Here is an 18092-nt window from a genome sequence, read left to right as displayed (position 1 = left end):
TTCCAATCTAGGTGTGTGTTTACACTTGAGTAAATAAAATAAACGTTTTGAAAGATGCTAAATATTCATAAAGGTATTAAAGATACGGGCTTTAATTTTATAGTGCTAAGGCGTAATAAAACAGTTTGTACTCTCCATAGAACTTGTATAACTTTCTAATGCAAAGGTTAGTCTTATTAGAAGTTCGTGTCGTGTTAACCGTCCAAAGTATGAGCATAAGTACGTCGATGCATAGTACATTTTTTTATTTAATTTCCGATTCATACTTTAAAGTTGATTGTGAACAAACCAATTGACCGTTCAACTTTAATTATTAAAATTCACCGTAAGATGATTAAGCGAGTTTTAATTTATATTAATGCTTCTCTGTCGTCTGTATTGGTCGCCATTATAACAGAGAATTTAATGCAATCGAGTGTGAATGGACCTTTAAACTCGTTTTGCATCCTCACGACGACGATGATTACATTGTGGTTGTACAATGTGGGTATTATTTAATTTATTTATAGGTATAAACCAGACATATTGAGCAATAACAATTTAAAATACACTAACATTTCATTGTATGTTTTTAAACCAGAAGAGTGCGAGTAGAAGCTTTTTATTTATTACTAGCAACAGCTACAACTAGCAACAGCTATGGTCTTCGTCCGCGTAGAATTAAAAATAAGAATAGTAAAAAATAAAACCAACATGGAGTCACACTTACTGATAACGTAGCTTTTTTAACGGTGAATGAAATAAAATAACGCTGCTAGTTTTTTAGTTAGGCTAGTACATAGAAAGATACAAATCTATCCTCTTTATAATATTAGTATAAGTATATATTTTTAAATGACGTCTATTCCTGGACTCTTATCGAATGACCTTGGTTTGGTCGTCACCTCGTGGGATGTCTACCCACGCCATGATTGCTGACAGTCAAATCAAATTGATCTTTAAAAACAGATGTTGACGAAATCGAATTTATTAACTAAATATGTATTAACTAATATTGCTATTTTTTGTGAAAATCGTGTGTACATGAGGAATAAATAAAATTGTCGCTACAGATGAAGTAATACTCTTAAAAGCTTTATTGAAGAAATGAACGACAGAATACATGTGTAGAAAACACAATGGGCATGACCCTGCCTTTCCCTCGCAAAGAAACTAGTTTAACATTGGTAACATAAAAATCTGAATTTATTGTCAACATATGTCAAGATAATATATGTCAAGATAATATGTTAATATAGCAACATGCAGTGGTGGAATAATTTCTTTTACTAGCAAACTATTCTTATATGCATTGTCTTCTATACAATATGAATCTCCCCCCGCCACTCCCAACGTAATGCATACGAAATGTGATCGCATCCTTTGAAATTTGGATGCAGCCAGTGTCAAACTTCGCACGACGTAGTTATCACATTTATATCGAAGAACGTGTTTTGGAACTAATATTTATCCTAGTATATTGACACTTTCAGTGCTGCGGATTCGCCTGGCGGGTTCATTTTCATACATCAAAATGTTGGTAGCATGGAACGTGTTAAAACTTTTTTTCAATACCAGCTGATGTCACGGGTAAATTATGTACATATGATTTTGAAAAATCGAAAATCACATTGGTCAGGATTCGAACCCAGGACCTGTAGATTACAAGTCAAGTGCAAAAACCACTGAGCCACCGGCGCTTTTAAAATTTGTTCATTACGCTAGATTACATAAATATCGAATTGTAAGTTGTAATTCCTTAGTTTATAGTTATGATAGACAAATTTAGGTGTTTTGGATAAAAGTGCTTTTCTGTGTTTATCTTAAATGTTTTGAAGAATTTCACTGAACCTGTCTTATGTTACAAGTGTTAAACGGAACTTTTATGACATGTTTCGTAAGTATTGCGTAGTGAGCGTAAACTTTGAGGTCGGCCCTACCTTAAAGGTCGTGGGCGCATGTCGCACAAGTAGGAGCTGACGATTCTCTCATTACATTTGACTTGTAAGACGAGTGGGCATTACTACTAGGGAAAATTGGGGAAAGTTAGTTTTAATGTCAAATCAAGGGTTCCTACGCGTATAGTGGTAAGAGGAAAAATGGGAATTTTCAAAAGAGCTATTTTACACGAATACAATAGTGCTCCTATGTTAATATCTTATAATTAATTTTAGTACTATTCAAATGGAATATAAAATCTTGTTTTTTATTTCTGTGTGTTTGGTCAGCTAACAATTACACTATATTCAGGGTCTATCCCACCAAATTGTAAATTGTCTGATAACAATCCAAGGTGTAAAATATGTGATAGAAATTTTGGATTTGGTTACCTTAACTTACAGTGACGTCATTTTTAAGCTATCTGACCCTCTATCAGCCAGTGATGGGACAAGCCCCTTAATGTTCCTTGTTACAAAAATATGGTTAGCTATATGTCAATGTTAAAATACATTAAAATGCTATTTTATACAAAACTAAGAGGATAATGTTCTATTTTAGAGATGAGTAATGTAATGTCCACGGCCCAGTGCGGTGCTGCGAGCCGGTTAATTAGGGAGGCGGAAGGGCGCGTCAAAGATTAATGTCTTTCATCCTTTTAAGAGCATTTCCGACTTGTTAATGAGAAATAGCCTGTTATACACAATCATGCTTATTATGAGACACATTACTGGGCATAGACTAAGAACAGACAGAGTTTAGATACGACCAGAGATAACGACTTATAAATAGAGTTTTTTTTAATCTAAGTCACAATGGTGGGAAAGACTAATATTCTTAACTGAAATTTACTTTTGATTTATATATTCTATTTTTCTACGTTAAAATATTTTTTTAATATCCTTATTTAATGGTTTCGTAATGGTGATTAGTCAACATCGTATCAAACGCGTTAATTCCTGTTCTATGGAAGTTCTAACACTTATTTTATCATAATTTAAGTTTAATTCAACATTTATCACTTGTGATATTTATAAGAGTGTTTTGAGCTTGCTTTACGAGTATTTTATAGCTACTCAAACGATAAATGGAATGTCATTTGTATTTTGACGTAATAAATAAGGAGATAAAGGAATACAAGTATTTATTGCAAGGGATATTTATCGATACTGTTAATAAGATATGCTTAGTCAAGAAAATTAATATTTTATTTTATTTTAGAATTGCGTATTTAATATATTCAATTGATTGTGCGGATTCCATGAGGGTACTAGATGTGTGCGGCAAGACATTTGGATGTAACTTACCAATGACTAGAAAATCAATGGTTTATTTTATAGGTTTTTATTTTCACATTTGGAAGTCATGCTATCTCTCTATACTCTATATCTATACTTCTATACTAGTCTATACTAGTATGATAAAGCGTAAACAAAGATTATATTATTTCGTGCCGTAGGATGTCAGCATTCACAGCATGTTTTTGAATAATTCTTTCTTTAACAAAAAGCCCTACACCTAAGTTTTAAGATATATATTTTCACGCTATTCAACTTAGGAGGTAAATAAATTGGAAATTTTTGTAATTGAGAATTAGACAAATGTAATGTATGACCAACTAGTAAAAATGAGACCAAGTGTATCTTATAAAAAAAAAATTTAAATTTAAATCTATCGTAACTTATCAATGGGCCGCCATATGGTGATAACAATTAATTGATACACAGAGCCGGCCTAGGCAACTGTATCCAGTTGAACGATGAGTGGGCGGACTGGTGTGTCCCATTCATTCGTTCTTAATGAATGAACCGACTTGTGAAACAGTCGTAACCGTTCATTTACATACGATAACACGGTTTAATATGTTATTGTTTGTATATGTTAAATTTTCGTGGTTACGCTTTTAAATAATGACTCCTGTTTGAAGTTTGACCGTTAAATGCAATCTCGTTCCTGAAATTTATTACGGAAATAAGCTTATTTTATTTTCTTAATAATTTCTTGTTTCCTAAATCTATTTTTTTAGTTTTGTAAATATTTTCAAGATAATTCAAGAATAATGTTCTCATTCTCTGATATACGTAGGAACAGCACAGTTTTTGCTATAAAAATCGCTTATGGTGTGCACGTGTTTACTATGATTTACCTTATTAATGATTTATGCCACAAATGGCAGGAAACGTAAGTTTTTAATTGATTTAAATATATCTCGTGTTATACCGTTGGTAGGTACCGTGTTCCCGAAATGTCCGGCTCGGTGAATTATTGGCCGGAGTTAACCCACCGTGTCATCAGCAAGTTATGTTTTGTTGATATTATTATAAAAATATATGGTTTCTCATAGGTATAATAGCTAGGAAGGGAAGTAACAGTTGTATAATAATGAATTAGTTTGGTATTTTTATCTTTAAAATAAAAAAAAAACAATAAAAAGTTTACTCTGATATTTTTATGAGTATGTTTTGAAAAAAGTAAATTATTTTTATTAGGGCAATTACGACTATCAGGTTAATTTTATACGTTAATTTCAAATAATTTAACAAAAGAAAAAAAAACATTTTACATGGCGTTCTGGCCAATAAAACTAAATACTTATCGCAAATTAAAACTACTATAGTTTTTTTTCTTGGCTCCGAGTAATTTTTATGAATGGCCAGTGCGCGCCTTTGTATTCCTAATGAAGCTGTCAATAGGCGTGCCGTCCTTCACTGGAACTCCTTCGGCCTCGGATAACTACCATTCTATTCATAATATTCGATAATTAACGATGTTATTAACACTATGATATCATAAAATAATTCATTTTTTTAAATCACTATCTAATGACAAATGCTTTTGAAAGGGCTTTATGAAATCGTGGGCATCTTCATTACAGCTTATAAGTGTTCTCTAAAAAGTCATTCATATAAACTGACAAAAAAACTGGAACAGTTTCTATTTTCGGTAAAAATGTTGGTATTTTTTGTAGCACATAATTCATAAGAAAAACACTTCACTTTATTATGCCAGTAGAGTCTTCAACTGTGTCAAATTTTTGTGGACGTTAAAGCTTTGACAGTGAGAGAGAAATTAGAATTTTGGGTCAAGTTTTCTTTTCAGCGACATCTACATTTTACATTTTACCCAATGCAATTCTTAAGCTTGACTAGGATACTGAGGTAACAAAGAGTTTTTTCTTTTGTTCTATAAATACAGTTTTCTCTAAAACTTGTTATGCAGCTAAAAGTGTGTACATTCAATTTATTTCGTCATTTGATACTTACAAAATGTGAAAATTTATAAACTACTTTTATAGGGCTATTGGATATCAATCGATTCCTTACGCCTACGTGGTTGTATAGTGTAGGTTTCAAAACACATTTCAATCAATAAAATATTCATTAAAATATTTGAGTTGGCGGTTATTTGATTGCGATAGTACAGCGGGTATGTTTCTATTAAAAAGTGTAAAACGTTTATGAGTTTTTTAGTTGTAATATTTAAGTAGAAATGAAACCAGCAGAAAATCATTGTGAACGAAACATTTTCGGCTGAAGTAAAATTAGCTACGTATAAACAAAGAAATTAAAAATATTATATACTAGCTGTTGCTCGAGACTTCGCCTGCGAGAAGTTAAAAATTAATAAATAAACATAGCCTATGTTACTCACTGCTAACGTAGCTTTTTAACAGTGAAAAAATTTTTGAAAACCCAATAGCTTTCGATTTATTTCAATACATACAAAAATACAAATCTTTCCTTTTATATGATTAAATCAACATTGTTCTTACGACATACATATGTAAAGAACAGTAACGAAAAATTAATTATAAAATTTGATTTAATACGTATTCAATTTCGTTTGTCTCATCAAATATTTCCTATTCATTATTCAATAGAGTCACATCAGCGTTAGAGCTAAGATCACCTTGTCCTCGCCCACGCTGACCCAAGCGCCTAGCGTTTACAACTTACACCTTATAATACAAATTAAGTTATTAAGTTACATTCGGAAAGCGGTTACAATGTAAAGAAGATTAACATCTTAGTTTTACTATCGTTTCAAGAAGTATATTCTAAAGAAACTAAGCTTCCTAGGTAAGTTCAGAAACCTTTTTACTGTTCTTAGATCTTACTTCTTACTAATATTACAAATGCTAACGTTTAGATGGATGTTTGTTAGAGTTCAGTATAAACAGCTGACCCAATCTGGATAAAATTTGAAACAGATGTAGAACATAATTCGGAAGAAAGGCTACTAGTTTTTCTTTTTAATTACGCGCAGACAGATTCGCGGTCGATAGCCGAAATGCAGTACCAGGTTTAGCGCCTTGACGTGAACTTGCTAATGCCGCAACAGCTACAAGAACTTGTTTACCAAGTTTTCAAAGAAAACAATAGAGAAGTTTATGGCATAATAATCTACATATACATGTTTGTTTAATGCCAAAAAAATATAATAATTGTTGACTAAATAAAGATAACTAGTGTAATATCGTATCGCTTACATCTTGTGCCATAAGCAGTAGTGAAGAACAAATCAGCACTTCCGTACTGGCGTGGGTGAGGCACGTGGCATCGACCATTCATACAAACTGAATGGACATCACCCATTCATATTAGACTTTCCATGGAAAAGCCGGTTTTGGATGTGCATTAAGGCGGACCTGTTAATCCGTTTTGTCAATAGCTTTAATATGCCTATTTCTGATTATTTGTTACTTTTTATTACGAAATTAATAGAATTTACGATTATTTATATAAAATGGTTTAAATGGAATAACATTCTTAACACACCTACACATTCTCGCTTGATTTAGTTATGAATTCACTTAAATTTTGTTGGCACTCAAGTCTAAAAATAAGTTAATTATTTGGATGAATTATAGTCCTGTTTACTTTAAAATTATCGTTTTATTTCATTTTAAATACACTACATCATATGCTATACGTTTGTCATATTGGTAAAGCACTTTAAATCTATTATTATCCCACGCATGGTCGTAAATAACAAGCGCGACGAATGGAAGCGTTCATATGATTAATCACCGACCTATATATCAACGAGCAATGCTAATAGCGGCTATTGTGTTCTAGCCATTGCTCTAACTACCGCCATCTTTAACACATCAAAAATCTAACTATTAAAAAAAACATAGAAGTGACTGTTGAAGACTTTGTTCTAGTCGGTATCTAATTATTAAAACAAGATTATCCATGTGTAATACAGGAAGTTAAAGGTGTCTAGCAGAGTTGAAATTTTACAAAAAAAATACTAAAAAGACGTGTACCTTTATGTATGGAACCCAAGCTATCCAACCTATCTCTTTCATTTTAAATAATATTATATATGAGAAAGTCTAGATGGATGGATGTTTGTTACCAGGATCACCAGAATAACTCGCCAGATCTTGTGCATAGCTGTAGAACATAGTCTGGAGGAAAAAATAGGCTATCATTGTTTTTAAATTAGCGCGGATAGAGTCGCGTGCGACAACTAGTCTTATATAAATAAGAATTAATGTTTGTAATTTTGTCTCCTTTTCTAGTACGTTGTGACTGAATACAACAATGCAATGTTCATATGATTGATGGATTAGACATCCAATTATAGTTGACAAAGCATTTCCTTTTACAATAAACTATTTGTCGGACGCTGAGGTACGGGTTTGCGAAAATTATGTTTATTTAGTTATCCTTAGTGGTTCGTGGTACAAAACATACTTAACCTAAAACGAGAAATGATTTAATATTTTACAAGTGGAGTTTTCACGATGTATGTTGTAATTTTGTATACTTTTTTACATAACTCGCACTTTTGTCTAAAATGACATAAGTACCTACACAATTGTTTTTATTCTTAGTATTTGAAGCTAAAAATTTACTAACCTCAATATTTAAATGGTTTTGTGTCTAATCGTATCAACAATTTCGAGAACTGAATAACAATGAAATAAAAACTACAATAACAAAAATCTTAATGATGTTAATATTTCAGAATAAAAGGAAAACAAATAGATCGTGAGGGAATTTTACAACACAAGTTTCTTGTCGCTTTATTTAAAGCAAAATCAGAATCGACTAACTAACAGTTAGTTAGTCGATTCTGATTTTGCCTGTCAGCAGCTATAGTCAGATTAAGCGAGCTGTCACCAAATTAAATTCCAGCGACTAGGAACTCGTGTCACTGAAATAGGGATGTATTTACAACACCGCTAGAGAAGCGCCATCTAGTTCATATTTTAAAAAACTTTCGTAACTTTTAATTTAATTCTAAATTACTCTGGTTTTGGATTTATGAATAAAAGATGAAAGGTGATTAACTGTTTTTAAAATGACACTAATGCTTTGTGCAAGTGTAATTTAATAAATGCCAATTCACTTTAATCTTGCTAACTTCAGGATATAGGCGTGAATTTTTCCTAGGTTCATCATCATGAACTTGTCCTTATCCCTTATGGAGAGTCGGCACAGTATGTGCTGTTATATCAGCCGTCATATCTGAATCCACTTCCTTCTTAAGCATATCCCCGTTCACACAATCCATCCATACTTTCTTCGGTTTTCCTCTTCCTTTGTAGCCATCCACATTCATTCTTAACACTTTCTGGTTTATGTCCCCATCGCATAACATGTCCATTAAATTTTTACTAGGTTATTTTTGGTAAAATAGAAATATGTCATTCATCATTCCACACAGGTTCATATCTTTTATCTTTTAGTAACACAAAGTTTGTTTTAAACTTGTCTCTCTTCATTTCATTTCCCGTGTAACTCTATAACATGATAAATATTCACGTGCCGCTGTAAACTATGCACGTTTATCACTTTTGACACGTATTATATGCATGAGCGAGTGGGGTTCCGTACTTCTGACAACGCCTATTAATTTACATAAATGATTCCACCCCAATCTCCCGACGACTAAATAAATATTGTGTTTTAGGAAGATAAAATGAGATAGCATACATTTTAGGTTAGTATTTACTTATGGAAATTAAAACACTGTTTGGAAATATACATCTTTGTCAAAAAATGGTCTAAAAAATTAAGTTTTTGAAAGTGAAAGTTATGGCACATTAGCTATATTTTTATTTTAGTGCAAACTATCTTTCGCCTGCGACTATGTCCGCGTGAAATTAAAAAAAATGCAAAAGTGGGTAGCCTATGTGTTCTTCCATACTATTCTCTACATCTATGCGAAATTTCACCAAGATCCGTTCAGCCGTTTAGCCTATAAACTCTAACAAACATCCATCCATCCATCCATCTAAACTTTTGCATTTATAATATTAGTAAGAAGTAAGATTAGCGAAAAAAAAAAACGAAAAAAGCAGCGGTGAAACTTTAATGTAATTCTTTTATTTCTCTTATCCCTTCTAGATCACAGAAATGTGCATAATTTTGTATAAATTTACATACATATTACCAATGTAATAATTCAAACGTGAATTACTACGAATTAGGTCACATCATTTCCATGTCAGATCAGTTGGTTTACTGCATAAGACATTGTGTCCGTAATCGACTCCGTATAGACATTATATTAGACCCGCTACACGACATGTCTGACACCTGATAACGCATGTTGACAGCACCTTACAGATTAGATAGCTGACACGGGATAAACTTAACGTCTGTTCATCGCATGTTGAATACGCATAGCGATTGCATTATAACACTACTAGCTACCGCGATTCCGTCCTCATGGTATTAAAAAAAAAAAGTAAATAGCCTATGTGGTCTTACACACTATAGTCTATATCTATGCCAAATTTCATCGAGATCCTTTCAGCAGTTTAGGCTACAAACTCTAACAATAATCTATTTATCTAAGCTTTCGTATTTATAATATTATTAAAATTACGCATAAGTAATAAAGTGTTTGTATATTTTCTTCTTTTTGTATTCCATGAAGTTACAACGTGGCATATTTTAGTAAAATCTTGTCCGTTAAAGAACGATTTATTATAACAGAAATTCCGCAAACGCCAGTATAAAACACAGCCGGATTAACGGATTAAGTTTGAACATAATTACTTCGGCGTGTAATCATATTGATTTAGACGGACGTAACTTTGTCAGGCCGTTTCGCGGAATTATAAAATTTACGACGGCATTAAACTCGAGACGGTTGAAAATTGAAATAAAACAAGACCGGCCAGTTAAGATTTGTAAGCGGCTCAACTTAAATACAGAACAATTAACAGCATCGAAAATGCCGTTTTATCGTTAACTTTGATAATTATTATCTCTTAATAAATTATTTAATCGAATGCTTCGTTTCGTTGACTTTAGACGGCCTCATAATTAAAATTTCGGATTTGATTTGGGACTAAAAATACATCTTTTCTTAATATTTCGTCGGCATAAAAGATAACTATGAAAACCATGATTCTGATAAACAATAGAACATAGTTTTGTTGAATAATTTGGCAACCTTAGTAAAACTTATCTATTTTAAATGACATATCTAATTGTTTATTGTTTATCCAACGTAGAAACGATACTCTGGTAATTCTAACGATAATGTATTAGACTTCTTAAAGGTCAAGAAGACATTAACTGGAAATAAGACAGATACACGCCTTTGCTAGATGCCGATGTCTATCAGTGCGTTTTCTGGGAACACGTTCGCAATACAAACGTTAAACAACCTAAATTAACATATTCCGCTTATTCTTATCACTGACAGTTGCTCTGATTGCGATTATACTGGAATTAATTTCATGGAAATAGTCACGTTTGTGGCGGGTACATAGGACGAAAATAAACTTAGCTGCTGTGTGTCAAGATGACGTTTAATTTCTTAATGCTATCAGAATGCAATTGGTACCTTTGAAGACGTGAAAACTAAAAGATATGAAACGAATTATTATTTAAAGCTTTTTCCATGTTTTTTACGTACAATATAACAAAAACATTAATAATTGTACTTTTTTCCTATTTATGCTGCAATATCCCCTTTTGTAAGTAATTTCATCTAGACAAAGACAACATTGTGCCAATTTAACTTGAGTTCACAATGCGGACATTTTATCTGAATGGAGCCTTATTTGAGGTAAACTTCAAATCAATAAACGTGAGAGCAAATCGTGAAAGTTTATACTCATAAACACGATATAACAGTTACATATTTAGCTATCTATACTATTATAATAAAGCGTTAACATACACTTCTCTGTGACGTAAGATGTCAGCAATGACAACATATTTTTGAATAATTCTTATTTTATTAAAAAGTCCTACACTTACGCCACGCTTTAGGCTATATATTTTCACGCCATTAAACTTAGAGGATAAATATTTCGGATAAAAATGCTAATGTGGGAAAGAGACCATAAGTTGCTGCCAACATCAAGGAAGCAAGATTGTCAGTCAAGGTTTGTCACGTCATGTGTACTAATATGCTTTAATCTCGAGATTCATATATTAATGTTGGTAATAAATATAGAAAAAAACTTAATCGATATTAGTTCCGCTTGTACCTATATTCTTATTAGAGTGTTCTCATCACTATCAGTAATTTGAGCGGGGTAACATGCCATCACGTTCAACGAATATTGACAATCAGCTTTCTACCGATAAACAATTAGAACCTCTATTATCATGTTTTGAAAAAACTAGAAAATACGTACGTATACGTAGAAAATACTGAAATGATTTATTGTTCTTTAAATGAGGGACAGATAATTTAACGTGATATATATTAATTTAATTTATAGGTTATGTTGCGCCTATGATTGTCCAAAGCGTATTATCTGGACACTTATGAAAAAAGGTTATTAGACAACTGTTTATTTCAATAATTTAGAATAACTATACAAAGACTAATACTAGCCTTTGCTATGCAGCTTCATACGCATGAAATTATACAAACTTTATTTTGTTGTTTACATTTGTCAGATTCTCAATTGTAAATGTCAAAATTACTTAATGTTGGCAGCTTGTACTTTATGGTCCTTTTCCCATTTGTTTTATGTTTTTTTCCAATTTATTTGCACCCTAGGTTTAATAGCGTGAGAATATGTAACCTAAAGCGTGCCGTAAGTGTAGGGTTTTTTATTAAAGAAAGAAATATTCAAAAATGTGCTGTGATTGCTGACATCCTACGCCACAAAATAGTGTATTTACGATTTATTATCTTAGTATAAAAGTATACTAAAAGAACAGTACTGTTACTAATTCTAAGAAGGACTCGCCTGTGCAGTTTTAAGATAATGTTATCGCTTGCGGATGCATGACACAAGTTCCTCGTAACAGTGTGCATTATATTTGCAATCGGCCGCGTCTTTATTTGCAAAGGTCGTGTTTGACTATTACTATCTTATATTTATACACAACTAAATTAATGTTACTACATCATTGAATAATTTCATTTAAGGGGAGAGGTACCTTTTTTTTTAATTGAATCTTTTAAGCCAACAGTAAATTAAATAAAGCATTAATTTTATTGTCGAATCATAAATAATGGACATTAATATATAGTTTAGGATTTGTTAATATACAAAAGAAAATCGTGACGTCAACGTACGTAAAAATTCTAAAAACATTTCGTTGTAAGGCGTAAACTTTCTTTTTCACGGCTTTTCAGGCAGCGTCTGGCCACTTCAGACCCCACTCAACTCAACTAGTCTTGCTGCGGTCATAAGCTCGGATTTGGCCTAAGTCCGGGAGACCTAAGTTGCTTAACTTCTTGTGTACTTTGTTTAGTTATGTTTACGCTGTGGTTTGAACTTTGTGTTAGCAAATGTTAGGAAACTACAAAGCAAACAAATTCAATACGAATTTTAATTGCAGTTGTTAGAAACTAAAAAATGTATTGCTCTATATAAGATACTGAAGATTTTATTACATGCTAGCTTACGCCCACGACTCCGTCCGCATGGAATAAAAATAACAAAAGTGAATAACCTATGTGTTCTTCCAGACTGTCCTCTACATGTATGCCGAATTTCATCTAGATCCGGTTAGCCGTTTAGTCTACGAACTCTAACAAACATCCATCTAAACTAAACTAAACTTTTGCATTTATAATATTAGTAAGATCTGTATTTATGTAGAAAAATGGCAGTTTGCATCTGGCAATTTTTAGTGCAATTAGATTCAAGTTAGAGGTCATGACATTCGAATCTTACAAATCTTGCGAAATACTATCAGTATTATGTACGGTCTAGAGTAAATTTTAATATATGAAATGTTAGAATTGATGTAACAAAAGTTACTCATTTGCACGACTTGTCGGGCCCTGCATTTGATGTGACAGTTTTAATTGAAGAGTGCTGAAATTATTTCGCACTTTCGGTCCCCGGCTTGAGATTGTGCTCGTAAACTCCCCGAGGAATCCACAAGGAGACTGGCATAGGGCTGGCATAGTCTCACCTGTCTAATATATTGCTCTTAGGAAAGTGATCGCAGTAGATCTAAACATCTTATAGTAGTTATGTAAACGGGACTCAGAAGCCTCACTTCTTAATGGGATCAATATAGTCCACTATGCTAATAACATATAAACATCAAAATATGCGTGAAAATTGAACATAACATTTTTTTTAAGATATAATTTTTAACAATTGTGTGTTGGCAACCCTAGCGACAATCTCCTTGCCTACTCCACGGCATCTGGCCGACGCAGACACGACTCTCGAAAATTAAAAATCTCCCTGCATTTGCATTAACGACACCTAAATTAAAATTTCGGATCTATTGTCTGTCGTATTTCAGTAACATTTTTTGGCACGGCAGAATTTTTCGTCATATCAACTTAATGTATTTTAATTAATGTTTTCATCAAATTACATTTTGTAACTTGTAAGTACATTATTTAAAATGTATTAACTTTCAATATTAATACGTAATTGGCGCACTCAATCTTTAAAATTGAAATGATAAATTAAGCAGTCCCTTAGTATAGATATTTCATAAGGCACAACCTTAGTATCCAAATAGTAGTAATTTAGTCATCTATCCAAAAAAAAAACTATTAATAGATAGTACGCAGGCCGTGCATAGTTTTCCAGCTCTTTTAGCAACAGAACAATGTTATCTTTAATGTGTATTTTCCTCATTATCCAGGCTACTTCGGGAAGTATTTGAACAAGTACAACGGGTCTTACATTCCGCCCGGCTGGCGCGAGTGGGGCGGTCTCATCATGAACTCCAAGTACTACAACTACAGCGTCAACATGAATGGAAAGAAGATCAAACATGGTGATGATTATCACAGGGTAAGTCTTTAAATATAGCTACGTATTCTAAGAAACTACTTATAATATGAAAGCTAGCTTCATGGCTAAACTTTAAAACCTACTTACTATTCTCAAGCAATCAGTTGAAGCTGTCCGCGTACAGCGGACTTAAAGACGTAGAGTGGTTCCAACTAGTTGTATAAATTGTCTTTAAATTAAACTTATTTGTTCCAGGATTACTATCCAGATCTGATAGCAAACGACTCGATCGCATTTCTACGGGCGTCAAAGCGACGCTTCTCTCGCAAGCCAGTCTTGCTGGTGATGTCGTTCCCCGCGCCACATGGCCCTGAAGATTCAGCGCCGCAGTACTCGCATCTCTTTTTCAATGTAACCACCCATCAGTAAGTACTTACATCTCCCTATTGTACCACAATATGTAGGGTCAGCACCACAAATTTTCAACATCTTTTCTCAATTTAGATAGCTTTACCGTAATTGTTTCACTTTTCTTGCAATCCATCCTTTTCTTAGTAAATATTCCTCTATCGATGTATTTACAAGTTCATTTGTAAAGTTTTTCAACAAATGTGATCCTTCTTTCCTCATAAAATGCCAATATCATGCTAACTTTTTTTAATTTATGACGAAATTCTAACCTTAATCTAATTACCTATTACCGTTATATTCTTAATTGTAATTAAATAAACATCGCATGCGAAATGATAAATGAATGTATGATGTCAATAATTAATAACATTTGATTATAGACCGTATAAGGCAAAGATAATATCTCGATAAGATCTTATTTAGTTTTTGCTCACGCGTCGAGCAATAAAATGTGCACGGAATTGATTTAACATTGCACAATGTACATTCCGGTCTAAGCGTTATTAATACTACAAGATTAGAAGCTAAAACTTCTACTGAATTTCACTTGTAAAAAATGTAAGAAAAAATCCAGTGTTAAAGTGTACAATAGCTGGAAAAAGTTGTGTGTTCACCAGTTTAAAAAGAAATGTAGCAGCAAGTAGTAAAAATAAATCAAGAAGTCTACGAGAAAACAAATTGGGTATCTCTGTCAATAAACTTGTTTTAACCGGACAGTCGAACTGTTCAATTAAAATTACGGGTGTGTAGTCAGCTAAAAGGGTAAACTAAATCGAAGTATCAAGATATATGACAGCTGGATGCTTCTCGCATCTGTGGCCTGATATTGCAGAATGCACTCCGGCGGGCGTCGCGTTCTAGACGAAATAGAATATTAAATTTCACAATTTGGGGAATACGAGAGCGTTCACGAAGCAATCCCGTGTTATGCTAATGTCATCGTAAAAGCGCACAGCGCACCGGTGTCCCCGACAGACGCCGTGCAGCTATAATTCGGTTTTGAAGTTCACGTACACTATAAATATGATTAAAAACATCCAAAAAAGTACCAGTAAAACAACTCGATGTATACTTGTCTGGATCAATATATTTGTACAATCATACTTATATTATGGGCTACTTGCTTTTGTTTTTTTTTTAATTTCACGGGAACGGAGACGCTGGCAAAATTTTCTACAATAAAAAAGCTTTTACAATTTGTAAAACCTTTCATAGATATTTTTCCATGAATGATAAGGTCATAGTGACTCGAGTTATTGAAAACTACGGAGCTTTCGTCTGTAATTCGGTAATTAATTTACCAAAATAACTGGCAACTATAACCGTAACAATAACCATTATAGCAGCAATGGTCGAGTCTAAACATTCTTATGAATCATAAATCAGCCTCGGTCGCCGGTCGCCAGTATTGAGGTAAAATTCAGGGCAACGTCGACTGTAAGCGTACATGAGGTTTTCGGTGTAGCGTAATGAAAAAAAACAAGGTCGTTCCAAAGGTAAGCGAAATGAAATGGTTCCGTACAAGTATCAAAAATATTTACATTTATCTTCCTTGTTAACAATCTTACAAATATTATGAATGCAAGTTTTATTAGATACCTGGATGTTTGCTACGTATCTCCAAAACTCCTAAATTTAGCACAGATTTAGAACATATTATAGTATGGAAAAACATAGCCTGCTTTCTAAGTTTTTTATTCGGCGTCTAATAATTAAATTGTTAGTCCATCGCTTTTCTGCGTGCTCTTTACCGTATTTTTTTAGCAGATTGATTGGTCAGTTTTTATCCTATGTTGACGGTCTCCAAAAACCTGGACAACTCCTTAAATATTTAAAGAGAAGTAAGATGGCCGACCACTCGCAAAAATGCCGCAGCAATTAGAGTTTTTGTTGGAATATTTAGAGGGATTTAATACAGTTGAAATGCGACTCTCGTTACACACTTATTATATAAGACCAAGTAATTTTCGTTAAAAACAAAAGGCAAAGACTAACCTCTGAATGCATCTTACGTTTTCAGTTCAAATAAAGTAATATTTATACTTAACTTCTCTATTAAATAATCTCGGATACATGGAATCACTCATATAAAAAAGCAAACACGTTGCGTAGTATTAAATGACTACGGGTTTTTGTTTAATAAAGTATCGAATGCGGTTTATCTACGTATGGTTTTTTTCACTACAGTCTTCTGAAAGTTATTTTTTTAACCGACTTCTTAAAACTTACACATAATCTAGCTAGACTAATTTATTCCTGAGACATTACCGAGTTAACTTATAAGTGCAAAAAGACATACTCCTGTATAACCACACTTAGGGCCGTATATACGTAATACACGCAGGGCCGGTGTTAAGGTAGGGCACGGTAGGACGACCGCCCAGGGCCGTAGGCAGTGAAGGGCGCCACAGATCTGGGAAATACGCAGTCTTACATAACCCTGTTTACAACCCCTCCTCCCTTTACAAGACCACAAATAGGATGCCATAGAAGTCTCGTCCAGGGCGCTAGTAGCACTACAACCGATACGTGTCCTCTACTGCAATACAATTCGTATAAAATTAGCACTTTAAATTACAACCTACCTTATCATTAGCCGACCGTAAAGGCTGTTACCAACGTAGAGGCGGCGGCGTATGAAAGCAGCGCCAAAACAAAATGTAGATAACGCGATAATAAAAAAAAGAATTGTCTTACATATACGGAGTACGGTTGGATATTATAAGAAATCCAATATATAAAACAGAATCTCCAAGTCTTCTGTACGTACTTGATAAACTTAATACCAGTTAAAATGTTAACAATAGATGGCGTGATTCATAGTGAAAATTTCTTAAATAAACAGAGATGGTTAAAGAAGACAATACGACAAGAAATATTTAAGAAGTAGGGTCGAATCGCTAGTATGTGTGTAAACGTGATCATTTAGTGCCGACAACTTGAGGAGCTGCATAAATCGTGGAACCGGACAGAGCGGCTTAATTGCCAAAGGATAAAAGTACCGCCGATGCAAATGAACCTGACATCAAGTCTGACATGCGTTAATGATCGAATCTATGTTGACGGCGCCTTTTGGATGGCCTTGTTCGATCATGTTTTCTTTAATCGATGTATAATTTGTTGACGTTTTACTACTTCGATTTGAGCGCTATCGGCTTCAACTACAGAACAAAGTCACAGAGTCTACTCTAAAAATTAAACACATTTTTTAGCAAAATCGGTAAAAGAAAGTAGGAATCCAAATTGTCAACATCTAAGCAGCCATTTAAAGAATGTAACAGACTAATACAACTGTTTAAGCTCTGCTTTATTTCGGTCAATTGATATACATTTGGTCAAAAGTTAACTTTTTGTTGAGTGGCGGCATGTCGGCAACCCGGCGAAGCATCTCACTCGACTCGTTTGCAACGACCTTTGAAGGTTGCAACTTTCCAAGCGATTACCAACGCTTGTCAAAATCACGCTCGCCTTGTAATCTCTTGATTGGGATTCGATTTCCAGTTTGTAACGAGTCTTCGAAATTCGTTTTTGACCGACTTCCCAAAAGAAGGAGGTATTCAATTCGACCGTATGTTTTTTTTTTTTTTTTTTTTTTTTTTTTTTTTTTTTTTTTTTT

General features: G+C 33.4%; 1 protein-coding gene across 1 annotated transcript in view; it reads left to right on the top strand.

Moving 5' to 3' along the window:
* The window catches only part of LOC106111168 (extracellular sulfatase SULF-1 homolog), a 62198-nt gene that overhangs the window by 34689 nt on the left and 9417 nt on the right, over window positions 1-18092 (top strand). The window contains exons 4-5 of the mRNA XM_013293177.1: window positions 13974-14125; window positions 14321-14490. Coding sequence (XP_013148631.1) covers window positions 13974-14125; window positions 14321-14490 — 322 coding nt within the window. The remainder of the gene's footprint in view (window positions 1-13973; window positions 14126-14320; window positions 14491-18092) is intronic.

The sequence above is a fragment of the Papilio polytes genome, unplaced genomic scaffold (genome assembly GCF_000836215.1).
Source record: "Papilio polytes unplaced genomic scaffold, Ppol_1.0 DF824180.1, whole genome shotgun sequence".
NCBI lineage: Eukaryota > Metazoa > Arthropoda > Insecta > Lepidoptera > Papilionidae > Papilio > Papilio polytes.
This window is presented reverse-complemented; position numbering and strand designations above follow the sequence as displayed.